Raw genomic sequence first — 16,736 nt, forward strand, 5'->3', positions numbered from 1 at the left:
TTTCCAAACACACATTTGTTCTTGCTCTCCACAAACGCGAAACTCGCGCCAATTTCGCCAAATCTGACGTTATATTTGAGGACGTATCTGGGGGCGTGGTTAAGATAGAGTTGCTATTTAAAAATGTATATTTAACACCAAATCTGTGTAAAGTATTAAGACATTACACATTTAGTGCTCCAAATTTTTACAGCGGAAAAAAAACACCATTGGCAAATGAGCTTAACAGTTTCATATTTTATAAATAGAAACGACTCTTATGTTTGACTGAGAGCAGAACGTCTCGAAAGCTGATTGGCCAGTGAGAGACTCGCCCTCTTGCCTGTTCCATTTATGCACAACAGGGGCGCCGCTTAACTTGAATTTATTTTATTTCTATATAATAATCATGTAAACGTACAGGGAGAATGTTAAATACAACATTTAATCACTAGTATTGATTTTATATGAGAAAAGTGTTGTATGAAAGCTGTATTAAATGTAAAAGCATCAACCATCTTGCCTGTCATGAAATTCCCACCTTCACCGGAAGTGGTAGTTCTCCATTCATGTGATCTTGGAGAATACAAGCATTAAAGTATCACTTTAGCGCTACAGTTCCTCGGCAGGAGGATATATATCGTTTCTTTTTTATTTTAAATAAATATAAATACATATATAATCTCTCCTTCCCCCGTACATCCAAATTAAACATGCTACGAGTGAGAACTGTCATCTGTCAGTCCTGGAAGGGGTATGTATGCGCTTGCACATGGACTCACACATGACTTTCACTTTGAGAGAGTCTTCTGAAGCAGATTTGATGTCACCTTGTGCATTGACAAATAATAATCGTATGCTTGTTGTGCATTACTATATGATGGAAGCGCTGGAAGTTTGCATTTTACATGCAAGTAGGCAGGCAGACTGTGTTATTATGTAATGGCTGAAGAAACTTCAGTCCTCCCACTGTTAGGTTGGTGAGATCTGTTTGCACAAGTGTTTCTCATTGTTTTTACTGTAGCTCAATCTATTCATAAGCATAATACACATACTGAGACACTGTACAAAGGAAACATTGCCTCACTGATTATGCATGTTTTTACAGGTGTTAGGTTCATTGCAATATAGTGATATTATTACAAAAGTGATATTTTATCATTCATATGTGTGTGTGTGTGTGTGTGTGTATATATATATATATATATATATATATATATATATATATATATATATATATATATATACACACACACACACACACACACACACACTCACACATATACATATATGTATGTATGTGTGTGTGTGTGTGTGTGTGTGTGTGTATATATATATATATATATATATATATATATATATATATATTGCTAATACATTAATATTTTGTTTATTTCAAGCTGTTTAGGAGGGTTTTAATAAGTTTTTAACATAGTGATATTATTTAAAATAATATTTATATTAGCAGCTGTCTGTCAACTGGATGCATTAAAGACTAAAGTGACCCAGTTGTCTCCTGTTATGGATTTACAACAGGTTATTCTTGCAGACATTCTGTCTAGATGATTTTATACAAGTTACTGATTGAGAGGCTTGTGTTTTGCGTGACTAAACGAGACTAAAGAAAAAGCTGACTGATTCATTGAAAAAGTATTGACAAGCTTGTTGTTTCTGTGCAGGTTCAAGACCTTCCCGTGTGCAGCTGTGGAGGTGAAGAATGAGCCCGTGCTTGGGTTTAAAGAGGGCAGTAAAGAGAGATCAGACCTGGAGAAGGTGAAGCACACACATCACACACACGGACTCGGATGTCCTGATACACTGAAGCTGAGTGTCTGATTGATCATCTCTGTTTTACTTTGTTCATCAGGCATTACAAAACCTGAAGGGAAAGACAGAAGAGATTCCATGTGTGATTGGAAATGAAGAAGTGTGGACTAAAGATATCAGATACCAGCTGTCTGTGAGTTAATCATTTCTCTGGTTTCTGTACGAACATGTGATCTGTAGCTCTTTTACAGTGGAATAGTCGTCAATACATCTGGAATAATTGATTGTTCCTCACACATTATTAATATTGTGCCATGCATGACATACATATCCATGATAGCTGCATGTTTCTTTTTTCTATTCTCTTTTGTAAGTCATTTTGATAAACATATCTGCTAAATGCATAAATGTAAATGTTTTCTCAAAATAAAATAATTTCAACTTAAATCAACATTTAAGGTCCAATTATCATATTATTGTTATTATTATTAGTAGTATTGTTGTTATTATTATTATATTTTTTCTATGTTGTACTTGAAATAAAATAATTTCAACTTAAATCATTATTTAAGGTCCATTTATTATTATTATTATTATTGCTATTATATTTTTCTATGTTGTACTTGAAATACAAATAATTTCAACTTAAATCAATATTTAAAGTTAATTTATTATTATTATTATTATTATTATTCTGTTGTACCTGAAATAAATAACTCAACTTTAAACAATATTTAAGGTCCATTTATTATTATTATTATTATTATTATTATTATTATTTTTCTACGTTGCACTTGAAATAAAATAATTTTAACTTAAATATTTAAGATCCATACATTATTATTATTAGTATAACTATTGTTATATTTTTTCATGTTGCACTTGAAATAAAATAATTTCAGCTTAAATCAATATTTAAGGTCCATTTATTTTTATTATTATTATTATTATTATTATATGTTTTCTATGTTGCACTTGAAATAAAATAATTTCAACTTAAATCAATATTTAATGTCCATTTATTGTTGTTGTTGTTGTTGTTGTCGTTATTATATATTTTTTCAATGTTGTACTTTAAATAAACACGCCTCTAAACAATCACAGGACAGTTTTTTGCAATGGTTTTCCTTACAGTTTATATTATATTACATTGATATACATATATAGATATTTCGTAAAGTTATTGTTCTGTTAAATCATGTTCAGTGTGATATTAGTTTACTTAGTGATATTATATTAATTAGTTCTTTTTTTTTTATAGCCCTTCAACCACTCTCACAAAGTGTCCAAGTTCTGCTATGCTGATAAGGTACAGTATGTGTTGTTTAGTGTAAATTGATTAAACACTGCAAATGTATATGAGAGATTCACCTCACTTGAACTCATCAGTATAATGAAACCATTTCAAAGGTTCATGATTTGCTCTGGTCTTTAGGAGCTGATAAATAAAGCCATCGAGGCCTCGGTAGCCGCTCGGAGGGAATGGGATCTTAAACCAGTGGCGGATCGAGCCCAGATCTTCTTCAAAGCTGCTGACATCATCAGCGGACCCAAGAGAGCTGAAGTTCTGGCCAAGACTATGATCGGACAGGTGCGTCTTCACAAAGACCTTTGCACATTTGGAGCCGGTTACTACTTGATCACGAGTTGTCTGATGTTAACTAGTCTGTTAGACATGCTGGCTTTCCATTAATCTTTGAGAATCCTTTCCTGATGCTCAGGGTAAGACTGTGGTCCAGGCTGAGATTGACGCTGCTGCAGAACTCATTGACTTCTTCAGGTTCAATGCCAAACATGCGGTGGAGCTGGAACACCAGCAGCCATTGGACAGCGATGGAAGTACCAACACCATGCTGTACCGTGGACTGGAGGCGAGTTTTCTAAATAATCAGATAATGATGTAATGCATTTATTTGCGCAAGCCATTGATTGGGTATTGACTTGAATTGTGCTTGTTTTAGGGATTTGTAGCTGCTGTTGCGCCGTTCAACTTCACAGCGATTGGTGGAAACCTTGCCGGCACCCCTGCAATCATGGTTAGATGTCAAGTTCATTCATTTATATAGTGGTTTAAACAATACAGATTGTTTTAAAGCAGCTTCCCAGTTATAAACAGGAAAATAATAGTGCTAATGTTGCAAAATTCTTCCAATATGGAACTCAATTTCAGCTGTAAAAAGATAATAGTGTCATTATTCAGCTCAATGTTGACTCAGTTCAGTTCAATCACAGAATAAAGTTAATATTACTGAAAATGAATCATCTTTTTAACTTGTGTTTTAAAATGACCTGTATTAAAATCTATTTGCACTGACATTTATTGACATTTGAGTGTTTTGGTTTATTTCTAACACTGACTTTGTCACAAATATGCCTTCAGGGTAACGTGGTGTTGTGGAAACCCAGTGACACGGCCATGTCCGCCAGCTACGCCGTCTATAAGATCATGAGAGAGTCTGGACTGCCGCCCAATATCATCCAGTTTGTCCCAGCTGATGGTCCAGTGTTTGGAGACGCCATCACGTCATCTGAGCACCTGGCTGGCATTAACTTCACTGGCAGCGTCCCGTACGTCTCTTTCAATGCTTGTTGACTTGGTCATACAGTATGCAATGTGTTGCGTTACTCTTATCTTTAGTATAACCTTCTGTCTGGGTTAAAGTTTGTCAGACTTTGTGGTCTTGAAGTGCAAAGGGAACGTTTAAACCCCTTGGATATTTTGCATGGTTGAAACCTAAAATCTGAAGGATTTTAACTGGCACAACTGTTCAAAAGTTACGATTTTTTAATGTTTTTGAAAGAAGCGTCTTCAAAGTCACTTTAAAACAAGTCATTTCACTCGGCAGCCATCTTTGAAACGCCTCTCTGGCATGCAAGTGCAGCTCCCATCTCTTTGAATGGGGAAACATCAAATTCTCCAAAGCTGTTCGCCAAGCTTTCGATTAAATTTTATATTTGAAATCACCAGTGAAATCTGACAACAACTGTCTCATAAATTTTGTTTCTAAATGCTCAAATCATGACAAAAAACTGCATTTTTCAGGCTGTAACAAGCTAATGTGCATGCGTAGTCGAGTCGTAAGTTCGCGTCTGACTGGACCCGGAGCTTCTAACGGTCGCTGCAGTGATGCGATGACTTTACCAATCAGCGATCAGCTCTTATTTAGAAGGCGGGGCTTATTCCGCCATATTACGCGTTGCACTTTCTCCCATTCATAATAATATGAGCGCACGGTGGCATCTTCTGCTCATCAAGGATGCATCTATTTGATCAAAATACAGTAAGAACAGTAATATTGTGAAATATTTTTACAATTTAAAAGAATTGTTTTCTATTTAAATACATATTTTCAAATGTTATTTATTCCTGCGATTAAAGCTTAATTTTTAGTGTCACGTGATCCTTCAGAAATCATTCTAATATGCTGATTTGATGCTCAAGAAACATTCCTGATTATTATCAATGTTGAAAACAGTTGTATTTTTGTGGAAACCATGATATATATATATTTTTTAGGATTCATTGATGAATTGAAAGTTCAAAAGAACAGCATTTATTTGAAAATTTGACTCATTTTTGATCAATTTAATGCGTCCTTTTTGAATAAAATTACTCTAAGCTTTTACTATAAGCTTTTGAACAGTTGTGTAATGAAGGGTGATTGATAACTTGACACAAATAAAATTTGATGTAGAAAACCCTTTAAAGGATTAGTTCACTTTCAAATAAAATTTTCCTGATAATTTACTCACCCTCATGTCATCCAAGATGTTTATGTTTTTCTTTCTTCAGTCGAAAAGAAATGAAGGTTTTTGATGAAAACATTCCAGGATTTTTCTCCATATAGTGGACTTCAATGGCCTCCAAACGGTTGAAGGTCAAAATTACAGTTTCAGTGCAGCTTCAAAGGGCTTTAAATGATACCAGACGAGGAATAAGGGTCTTATCTAGAGAAATGATCGGTCTTTTTCGAAAAAAAATGTAAATGCATATGCTTTATATAATCAAATGATCGCCTTCCAAATGGTTTTGCCAAAATCGCACTTTTGTATTCTTCAAAAAGCTTACGCTGTATGTCCTATGCCTTCTCTATTCTACTTACGGAAAAAATGGAACTGGCGCCGCATTCATTCCGTAAGTAGAATAAGGAAGGATATACAACGTAAGATTTTTGAAGAATACGAAAGTGCGGTTTTGGCTGAACCACTGCACTGAAACTGTCATTTTGACCTTTTGGACTCCGTTTGGAGTCCATTGAAGTCCACTATAAGGAGAAAAATACTGGTTTTTTTTCATCAAAAACCTTAATTGCTTTTCGACTGAAGAAAGAAGGACATGAACATCTTGGATGACACGGGGGTGAGTAAATTATCAGGAAAATTTTATTTGATAGTGAACTAATCCTTTAAGATGTACATGATATTTCCAGATGTAGACCAAGCCTAGTTAAAAATGTCCTGACGGTGGTGATTTTTATATCGCTCCAATCTGACTTTCCTGTATCATCTCCAGAACCTTTAAACGGTTGTGGAAGCAGGTCGCCCAGAATCTGGATATCTACAGGAATTTCCCTCGTGTCGCTGGAGGTTTGTGTTCTCCGTTCTAATTCTAAATTCTAAATTCTAAAAAAACCTTAAAAACAAAAAATTTTAATATTTTTTTAATTTCCTGTTTCTCATGTATGTTTCAGAATGCGGTGGCAAGAACTTCCACTTCGTGCACAAATCCGCAGATGTTCACAGTGTGGTGACCGGCACCATCCGCTCGGCGTTTGAGTACGGAGGACAGAAGTGTTCGGCCTGTTCCAGGATGTACGTACCAGACTCCCTGTGGCCTCAGATCAAACAGGGACTCCTGGATGTGCACAAACAGATCAAATTAGGAGACGTAAGTAAGAGTTTGAGTACTGGTGACCGCTGAAATTTCAGCAGATCAAGGTTGAGAGTTTTTATGGCTGCTCACTAAAGTGTTCATGTGACATTTTTCTGTTGTTTCACTTCACAGCCAGTCGAAGATTTCGGCACTTTCTTCTCAGCAGTTATCGATGACAAGGTACAAACCAGATACCTATTTATCCAATAACAAAGAAAGTAAATGCATGACATTTTGATTTGCTTCTTTCAAAGTATTAAACACAATGTCTTTTATTCCTAAGTCATTCTCTAGGATCAAGGGATGGCTGGAACATGCCAAAACCTCTCCACATCTGAAGATCATCGCTGGAGGAAACTGTGATGACAAAAAAGGATATTTCGTGGAACCCACCATCATTGAAACCACCGACCCACAGGAGAAGATCATGAATGAGGTACAGAAACTGTTGTGTTTCAGTGAAGGCTCAACGGCTCAGACGAGGATTGCACTCGCACACACAGGCTCAGAGCGGTGAATGGGTGGACTTTGGTTTGTTTAGATAAAGCGATCTCTTCCATTTAACCTCATTTAATGCTTATCTTCACAAACAGATGGTCTCAGCTGATCCATTTACCACCCACAGTCACCGGATCTAGATATTAAGAACAAATATGTCACCTATTTGCTTTAATTGACTGCTTAACACTACAATCAAGTTTTGATTAAAGGAATAGGTTAAACTAGATTTGTAGACAAACTTTGATGTTGGCTTGACAATGCCGTATGAAAGTTTGAAAGTTGTATAAGCTTTAAATTAAGTGAAGTAGAAAGAGAGAGAGAAAGAAAGAAAGAAAGAAAGAAATTGTTAGCATGTTTTAACATATTACTAACACGATTTAACACTTTTTCTAGTATGAATTAACATGTTTTAACGCATTGCTAACATGAATTAGCATTTTGCTAACATGTTTTACCATGTTGCTAACATGACTTAGAACTTTGCTAGCATGAATTTTTACATATTGCTAGCATGTTTTAACATGTTGCTACCACGAATTAGTATGTTAAAATGTTTAACAAGTTGATAGCATGAATTAACATTTAACCATCATGTTTTAGTATGTTGATAACATGAATTAGCATGTTGCTAACATGTTTTAGAATATTGCTGGCATGGATCAGCATGTTGTTAGCATGTTTTTGCATATTGCAAGCATGATTTAACATGATAGCATTTTTAAAATGTTGTTAGCATGTTTTAGCATTCTTATAGTATGAATTAGCATTTTGATAGCATGAATTAGCATTTTGCTAGAATGTTTTAGCATTTCGCTAACATGATTTAGAACTTTGCTAACATGAATTGGCCTTTTTTTAACATATTGCTAGCATTTTTAGCATGTTGCTATCACAAATTAATATGTTGCTAAAATGTTTTAAGTTGATAGCATGAATTAACATGTTGCTAACATGTTTTGGCATGGCATGGATTGACATGTTTTTAGCATGTTTTTCGCACATTGTATGATAGCATTGTTTCGCACATTGAATTTGCACATTTAACATGATGGCATTATTAAAATGTTGCTAGCAAGTTTAAGCATTCTTATAGCATGAATTACCATGTTGCTAGCATGTTTTTGCACGTTGTCCTAGGATAGTCATTAAGCTTTGCTAGCGATAGACAACATAAATACTCTATAAGTCTTATTGTACAAAATCGAAAGTCTATGGGACTTTGTCAAGCCAACATAATGATAGTTTTTACAAAAAATAATTTTGATTTGTCTGTTAATTTGTCTAAAACTTAATTTAAAAATGTGCAAACAGAAATTATTATATATATAATTTATATTATTACAATTATAAAGTTATTCTCTATATCAGTGTCACTGAAACACCTCCACTGTAGTCTTGAGGTTTCTTCCCAGAACGAACACGGCACTATATTCCTCATTTAAATAATTAATATGCAGAATAAAGGGGCGGGGCCTGGTTGAGTTAGTTAGTCGTGTGTTGAAACTGTCGGTTACGGTACATGCTTGAAGCGCTTGACCAATCACAACACACTGCTCCAGGCGACCAATCAGAGCACAGTGTGCTTTTCAGAATGAGGGGCTTCATAGAGACAGGAACTAAACAGAGCGTTACTGACAGACTGGGAAGAGAGGAGCTGCAACAGTGGAAAATATGAGGAAAATAATGTGTTTTTGAACATTCTAACATGAAAATATATTCTAGTAGAGCCTAAAAATAACATCAAGACTTTGAAAAGGGGCATAATAGGTCCTCTTTCATTAAAAAAAAATTAAATATAAGTGCAAGTCAAAAACAGTGAATATAAAACATCTCATAATATTTATTCTTTGCTTTTTCAGGAGATCTTCGGACCCGTCCTGACAGTTTACGTTTACCCTGAATCTGATTACAAAAAGGTCCTGCAGTTAGTAGACAACACTTCTCCATATGCCCTGACAGGAGCCGTCTTTGCCCAAGACAAGTGAGTGCTGCACCATGTCATTAGATTAAGTTAGTATGCAAATTATATCCATTAACCAACCCAGATCAGCACATTCCCAGAGGAATGTCCAGACACTCATATCTCTGCACTAGACTTATATATCTTTAACATACATTTATAATCTAATTGCTTGTTGTTTCAGGGCTGTTATTGATGAGGCAGGAAAGGTCTTGAGAAACGCTGCTGGAAACTATTATATCAATGACAAATCTACAGGATCCATTGTGGCCCAGCAGCCATTCGGTGGCGCCAGAGCATCAGGTAAAACCAGATATCACTGACAGACTGAAGGAATGATCCAGATTCAATCAAGTTAAGCTCTACAGACTCAGTGGTACAATTTAAAGTCAAAATAATTCATTTCAAAACCATAGGACCAGGCAATAAGCATCAAAAACTCACTCTTTAAAAAGTATGGCCAAAAGACTTAAACATTATACATGTTGGCATTAGACTAGTGTCATTAAAATCCCTATCTGTGCAAATTTATATGCAGTTTTTCAACTTCAATCTCAGCTTGTATTCGCCATAGAATAAAAAAAGGTAATTGCAACTTTTTAATTTTAAAAAGTATGACCTTTTTTCAAGTTTACATCTTGCAATTTTGACTTTTTTCTTAAAATTGTGAGATATAAACTTGCAGTTCTGACTTTTGCAAGATGTAAATTCACAAAAAAGTCAGAATTGTGAGATTTAAAAAAAATTTTATTCTGTGGCAGAGACAAGCTTCCATACATAACCACTTATTCCAAGAAAACTGTTTGCACAAGACAAACAATGATACCAGAAAGGAATTACATCAGTATTGCTTAACTAGAAGTTAATTCAGCTTAAAAAGTAGTTCTAATTCAAATAATAAACAAGTTTTGCTGAATAATTAAAGTGTTTTAACATAAATATAATGCTTTTGGATGATCTTTTCAGGCACCAACGACAAGCCCGGTGGCCAGCATTACGTCCTCCGATGGACGTCCCCTCAGGTTGTCAAGCAGACCCACGTGCCGCTTACAGAATGGAAATATCCCTACATGGGATAAGAGATCATGAGCGTACCGCCCTGAATCCCTCCATCGAGACTCATAAAGCAATCAAACCCCTTCTTAATCGTCCCATTGTGCTGAAAATGCCGTTGAGAGGACCGTTAGACTGTTAGAACAAAAAATGCCCTCTGCTGGTGCAGCCTTTAACATGAAAACCACCGAGTCTCCAGCTGGTGTGAATGTACTCAAAGAACTGCACGTCTTTGCAGATTTCTGCTGCCTCTGGTGTCCGCTTCAAACATCACTGCATTATTAATATGAAGAGATACTGGATTCAAACAAACCTGGGTAAATGCACTGAAACGTTTTCACTTTAATCTGTTATGATTTCACTCAAAATTCACTATATCCAGAGAGTAAACTATGGTTTTATAATTGTCAAATAACTGGAAGGAAACACTGCGTTTGTTCTGTTACATTTAACTGATGCAAATTATATATGCTGTTCTAATTTAAATCTGTAGCATTCTAATATCATTTACATGTGAGTGTGAAGGCAAACATGAGGGAGTGTTTTCACTTTTGTGAAAATGACCAAGCCAGCAAGGTATAAAAACTTGCCTGGTCAAAATATCTGAGAACTTACTGTGCCTCAATAAACACATGGTGTGGATGATGGATTTATGTGTGATTTTGCATATTAACAACTTAAGAATAAGACTTTTTAAGAGATACTATCTGCTATATTTCTTATTCAGACTTGCTGCCGACACCTTGGATCTTCAAACAGAGTTTTATCACTATATTGTTTAGCAGATCTGCTCTTCAGACACATTCACACCTTACAGAATAAGGCTTGAATGAAGATATTTACTCCTAACTAATCATAAAGAAGTTATCATGTGTAGACTTCCAAACAGACTACAAAACCAGTCAAAAAGGTGTTATTTTAGTAATATTTATAGACCAATTTGGAGCATACGTCACTTGCAGCTGCGTGCGCATAGTGGTGGCTGAAAAATAGCGGTAACAAGTGGAGGTAAATGTGCAAAATACACAGAATAAGAGAAATGTTTTGTTGTGCCTTTGGATGTCAGAATCAGAATGCAAAAAAGAAGCTAAACGCAGACGTTTATGTTGAACTGAGATGATTAGTTTGCTATTAAAGCATGAATTTGATGTAAACAGTAATAATATTCACATGCAGTTCATAGGGAAGCAGTTACAGCATAAAAAAAATATTTAAACCTGTTTACATAACTTTTTATCTCACAATTCTGACTTTTTCTTGCATTTGCATGTTTATATCTCCCAGTTCTGACTTTATAACTCGCAATTGTGTTTATATCACAATTTTGAGGCGAAAAAAAGTCAGAATTGCAGGATATAAACTTGCAATTCTGAGGAAAAAAGACAGAATATCTCATAATTCTGTTCTTCCTTCTAAGAATTGTGAGATATAAACAGAATTGTGATATAAAAATTGTCAACACTGCTTACAAACACAAAATAGGTCTCCACTATTATAGTGCTTATTAATATTTTGAGTATTGTAGGTCTGCCTTGCGTGCTTCTTCACACCTTTATGACCTGAAGTGTCCTATATGCACTAGAATCAAAAGAACTGCTGAAAACATTGCTTATCATCAAGTTACACTTATATAAAGTAGTTTGTGTCTCTGCTTCTCCTTATTTGTGTTATAGAATCAACCACCAAGCAAACAAAGCGTTTTATTTGTGTTCGGTCACCTCTGGTTCTTGGCTCCCACAGTAACACATTCTCCAGGGTCTTATACGACTCACATCAAAGCAGCGTGGCACACTTCAGACAGACGCTTTATGGAGATATGGCTGTGGAGGCACACTTCTTTACACAGTAAAATCAGGAGGACGATGTGAGGGCCTGAGAACGCAGTCTCTTTCCTCTCTCATGCAGCCAGTTCCTGTTTCCGCACTTTATGATGAGAAAACCAGTGTGTGAAAAAGACTGGAGAATGAAGTGTGCCGTTTCCAGAATCTGAATTGCTGGATTCTTCATTACAGGCATTAATTTGCATTGGAATGTTTTATTATTTAAACTTAGCTGAATGATTGTCTTTTTATATATGCAATTTGCTCCTCAGGTCACAGACATTTAATAAACCTATTTAGGATGCTAATTCAATTAATTTCATGTTAGAGTGACTTATAGCTGTATATGTGTCAGAAGGTACCAGGAAATTAAGTGCACTTTTTAATGCACTTTATTATGCAATATCTGGCATTTAAAAAACGCATATTCAAGTTATGAACATTTTTGAAAAAATAAAACCCAATAATAATAAAACATAAGCCGAAATACGTGTAATTTAGTTTATTTTTTTCACTCAACATGAGACAATTTTACACATTCCATCAACATGACAGATTTAACACCTATAAAGGTTACACATCTCATTAAAAAGATTATTTCAACAGAAACATACAGAGGTGACAGAGGCCTCTTTTTTACAATATGTAAATTAAGTTAATCTCCACACAGGTGAAGTGAAGCAATAGATTCGTGCTCTCAGGTTCAGGCATGGGGTAGACTGGTACATTCTATGCGTCATGACAGCTGCTGCCTACATCAACATTTTATAAAAACGATGTTTTACTTAGAGAAAACAGTCCATTCTCTAGATTAGACATGTCTTTATGAATGAAGATCACCAGGGTCTCCAGAGCGCGTGCTCTCCGGCGTTCTTTGACGTGATCTGACAGCTGCCTTTACGCGCAGGCGCACAGACAGATTTAGCGCTCACTTTGGGTTGCTGGGTTCTGTCAAAGTGTCTCATTAAAACTGGTTTGGTGGTGTGTTGTTGCGACAGGAATCGCGCGGTCTCCTCCATGCACCTGGAGAAGCCGTCCGCGTAGCTTTGCGCATGCGCGTCTGCGTTCGGCGACGCTGTCAGTGGCCAGGTGTTGTTCTTCAGGTAAATGACAGTCATTTCCAGGACATCAGCCTTCTCTAGTTTAGAACAGGGCTGACTGGCTTTTATCTCGGATTTTAGAAGAACTTTCAGCTGTTCGATGCATCTGTTGATGCGATCTCTGCGCATCTTCTCCACCACTGGTTTCCTCAACTGGAAAAGAAGTTAAAAGTTTGGTCAGACCACTGATTGTAAGTAAACACTCGTTAATTTGGAATGGAAAGTGATTCCTAAAAGAGTAAATACTTACTTTAGTTTTATCCTTCCCAGTCTCAGTCACTTTGCAAACAGTTGGAGCCATTCTTTCTTCAGTTTGAGTGTCTGTCACTTGGTCGTGTGTTTCTTCTGGTAAACAACAGTCCCGTTATATACGCGCTCATGGCGAGGCTCTCCTGCTTCCCACACTTTTGAGCCAATCAGAACGCGGCTGAAGGTTCAATAGGAAAACTTTAAATTAGCCTGATCCTCCTTTGCTGGAAAACAATAGAGGTGCGCTCAAACAGCTGGAGCGTGTGTGTGCGTGTGTGTGTGTGTGCGCACGCGGTAAATGGAAAGCGTGAAATTGCGGGTGTGCACGAGCCTTTGACAGCGTGCTTGGCTGTTCCGGCGGGAAAGTAGATGATCAATGCAGTGAATAGAGATTATCAGAACTCTCAGATGATTCCCGCTCAAAATCTCCTTCAGAAAAGATTCTGAACAATTATTTGAAAATCGAACAATGAGTAGATTTTTAGCCCTTAATTAACACACACATACACACACACACACTCACACACACACACACACACACACACACATACATACATACATACATATATATATATATATATATATGTGTGTGTGTGTGTGTGTGTGTGTGTGTGTGTGTGTATGTATATATGTATATATATAGTTTATATAGTTTTGTGTTTACATATATTATATGCACACACACACATATATATATGTGTGTGTGTGTATACTTATATGTAAAATGACATTCCAACATAAAATAAAAAAATAAAATACAGAAATTAAAAACTGTACGTAACACAAAGCATGTGGTAAATAAATATAGCAAACATTTTACTTATATGATATGCAAAATAACAAAACAGTTTATATATAGTTTTGTGTTTATATATATACATACACACACACATATATATTATATATATACTTATATGTAAAATGACAATCCAACACATAAAATAAAAGATAATATGCAAAAATTTAAAATTGTATGTAACACAAAACATGTGGTAAATAACAAGCATTATATGATATGCAAAATAACAAAACATAGTTTATATATAGTTTTGTTTATATATATATATATATATATATATATATATATATATTCATACATACACACAAACATATTATACACACATGCACGCACACACTTTTACATACTTATATGTAAAATGACATTCCAACACATAAAATAAAAGATAATATACAAAAATTAATAATATGTAACACAAAACATGTGGTAAATAACAAGCATTATACTTATATGATATGCAAAATAACAAAACAGTTTATATATAGGTTTGTGTTTTATATATATATAAACACAAAACTATATATAAGCTGTTTTGTTTTTTTGCATATCATATAAGTATAATGCTTGTTATTTACCACATGTTTTGTTTTATATAGGCCTATATATATATATATATATATATATATATATATATTGAAGAGTTTCGTTGCAAAAAATATGTTTATTATTATGTTATCATGTTATTATTTTGTTTTATGGTGCTACTTAGCTGTATTTTTTAAGTTATGAAGGTTTAAATCAAAACAAACCAACTGCAGTTGAATTGATATTAATTGGAATGCACAACCAAAAAACAAGATTTTTGAAAAATTAAAAAAACGGAGTTATCTCGTTTTGCAACGAAACTCTTCATATATATATATATATATATTGAAGAGTTTCGTTGCAAAAAATATGTTTATTATTATGTTATCATGTTATTATTTTGTTTTATGGTGCTACTTAGCTGTATTTTTTAAGTTATGAAGGTTTAAATCAAAACAAACCAACTGCAGTTGAATTGATATTAATTGGAATGCACAACCAAAAAACAAGATTTTTGAAAAATTAAAAAAACGGAGTTATCTCGTTTTGCAACGAAACTCTTCATATATATATATATATATATTGAAGAGTTTCGTTGCAAAAAATATGTTTATTATTATGTTATCATGTTATTATTTTGTTTTATGGTGCTACTTAGCTGTATTTTTTAAGTTATGAAGGTTTAAATCAAAACAAACCAACTGCAGTTGAATTGATATTAATTGGAATGCACAACCAAAAAACAAGATTTTTGAAAAATTAAAAAAACGGAGTTATCTCGTTTTGCCACGAAACTCTTCATATATATATATATATATATATTTTATAGTTTTGTTAGTTTGCATATCTTAAATAGAATGCTTGCGATACTTATTTACCACATGCTTTGTGTTGCATACATTTTTTAATATTATTTTTTTTAATTTTATGTGTTGGAATGTCATTTTACATATAAGTACTGTATATTAAAGCTGGCTAAACATATATTATTTATTTATAACATATATAAACTCATTTTAGGTTAACACTGACCAAATGTTTAGCCATTAGTATGTATTTGTTTTATTTTGTTGTATATCTTTTGTTTTATTGGCAATTTACATATTGTGAGTGCCTTAATGTATATTTATATTATATATTTTACACCACACCTGTTCTGTAGTCACCTTATTTCAGATCAAGAAGTGTTTTAGGACAGTTAAGTGTGCCCCTTTAGGATTAATTATTCTGTTAATCATTGCTCAATATATCTGCAGGGGGGCTGGTTGCCTCATTGAGAGAGCATTACTAATGCGCTGGGGAGTGCGGCACACTTCTATTGGCCCCATTGAAGAGCTGCTGTGGGAAAGTTGGGACAACACGGGCTCCAGGATTAGACTTTGAAGAGCTCAAAAGCGCAGCTGGCTTCTGTGCGCGGGAAAGTGTGGTCAGCAAAGCCCGGCGCTGACAGGCGTTTTGTCGAGCTTTTCACATGCGAGGTTCATGCTCAGTTCACTTGGCTCACTTATGCAGTTGTAAATTGCTTGGGGTAACTATAATGTTATTTTAAACCAATTAGTTGGGGATGCAATCTGTTGACATACTGCAGTTAATTCATCAATGAACAGGCATGTTGTAAATCAGCTGTTTTACTCGGATTACCTGCAAAATGTAAAAAAAAAAAATTAAATTGCAAAATGCCACTTGAGTTGGCATGCGGAGAAAGTGAAAAATATTATTCTTTATTCTGATCTGTGAACAAGTGCATCTCTTGTTCTCTGTGTCTATCAGGAGGTGCTGTGGTTTAGTTAACCCCAAATTCCGTTCCCACACCAATTCCCATCTCCCGCCAAAATCGACTGGTAAAGCCACAATACATTCCATCCCACTCTGCAAAAGGCTCTTTGAATGTGGGCGCCCCCTTGTCCAACACTCTTCTCATTCTCACACACACACACAGGGAAGCAGATGCTCAGCGCTGTGTGCCCAGTGTGAAGTGTCCCTCTCTTCATAAAAACGGGGACCTGGGAAGCCCCTGACCTCCCCTCGCCGGAGAGGAATTCGGGTCGTGATGTGAGAGAAGCTCAATGACATTCCAGCATCACATGCTCTGGCATTCACAGCACAGACG

General features: G+C 35.1%; 2 protein-coding genes across 2 annotated transcripts in view; one reads left to right on the forward strand and one right to left on the reverse strand.

Annotated features, from left to right (window-relative positions):
• The first annotated feature begins 533 nt into the window (after positions 1-533).
• aldh4a1 (aldehyde dehydrogenase 4 family, member A1) lies at positions 534-10,782 on the forward strand. The gene is made up of 15 exons (XM_048172657.1): positions 534-733; positions 1,659-1,752; positions 1,847-1,939; positions 3,008-3,055; positions 3,182-3,337; positions 3,468-3,617; positions 3,708-3,782; positions 4,127-4,314; positions 6,260-6,333; positions 6,438-6,634; positions 6,752-6,799; positions 6,903-7,055; positions 8,980-9,101; positions 9,265-9,383; positions 10,047-10,782. Exons 1-15 carry the CDS (start codon positions 693-695, stop codon positions 10,157-10,159), a joined length of 1,671 nt encoding a protein of 556 aa, XP_048028614.1. The 5' UTR covers positions 534-692; the 3' UTR covers positions 10,160-10,782.
• A 1,658-nt stretch (positions 10,783-12,440) lies between these two features.
• Positions 12,441-16,736, reverse strand: part of LOC125256565 (transcription factor HES-5-like) — a 15,080-nt gene continuing 10,784 nt past the window's right edge. Inside the window, exons 2-3 of the mRNA XM_048172658.1 lie at positions 13,304-13,480; positions 12,441-13,206 (exon numbers count right to left, since the gene is read on the reverse strand). Coding sequence (XP_048028615.1) covers positions 12,790-13,206; positions 13,304-13,354 — 468 coding nt within the window. The 5' untranslated portion in view covers positions 13,355-13,480 and the 3' untranslated portion in view covers positions 12,441-12,789. The remainder of the gene's footprint in view (positions 13,207-13,303; positions 13,481-16,736) is intronic.

The sequence above is a fragment of the Megalobrama amblycephala genome, linkage group LG21 (assembly GCF_018812025.1).
Source record: "Megalobrama amblycephala isolate DHTTF-2021 linkage group LG21, ASM1881202v1, whole genome shotgun sequence".
Lineage (NCBI taxonomy): Eukaryota > Metazoa > Chordata > Actinopteri > Cypriniformes > Xenocyprididae > Megalobrama > Megalobrama amblycephala.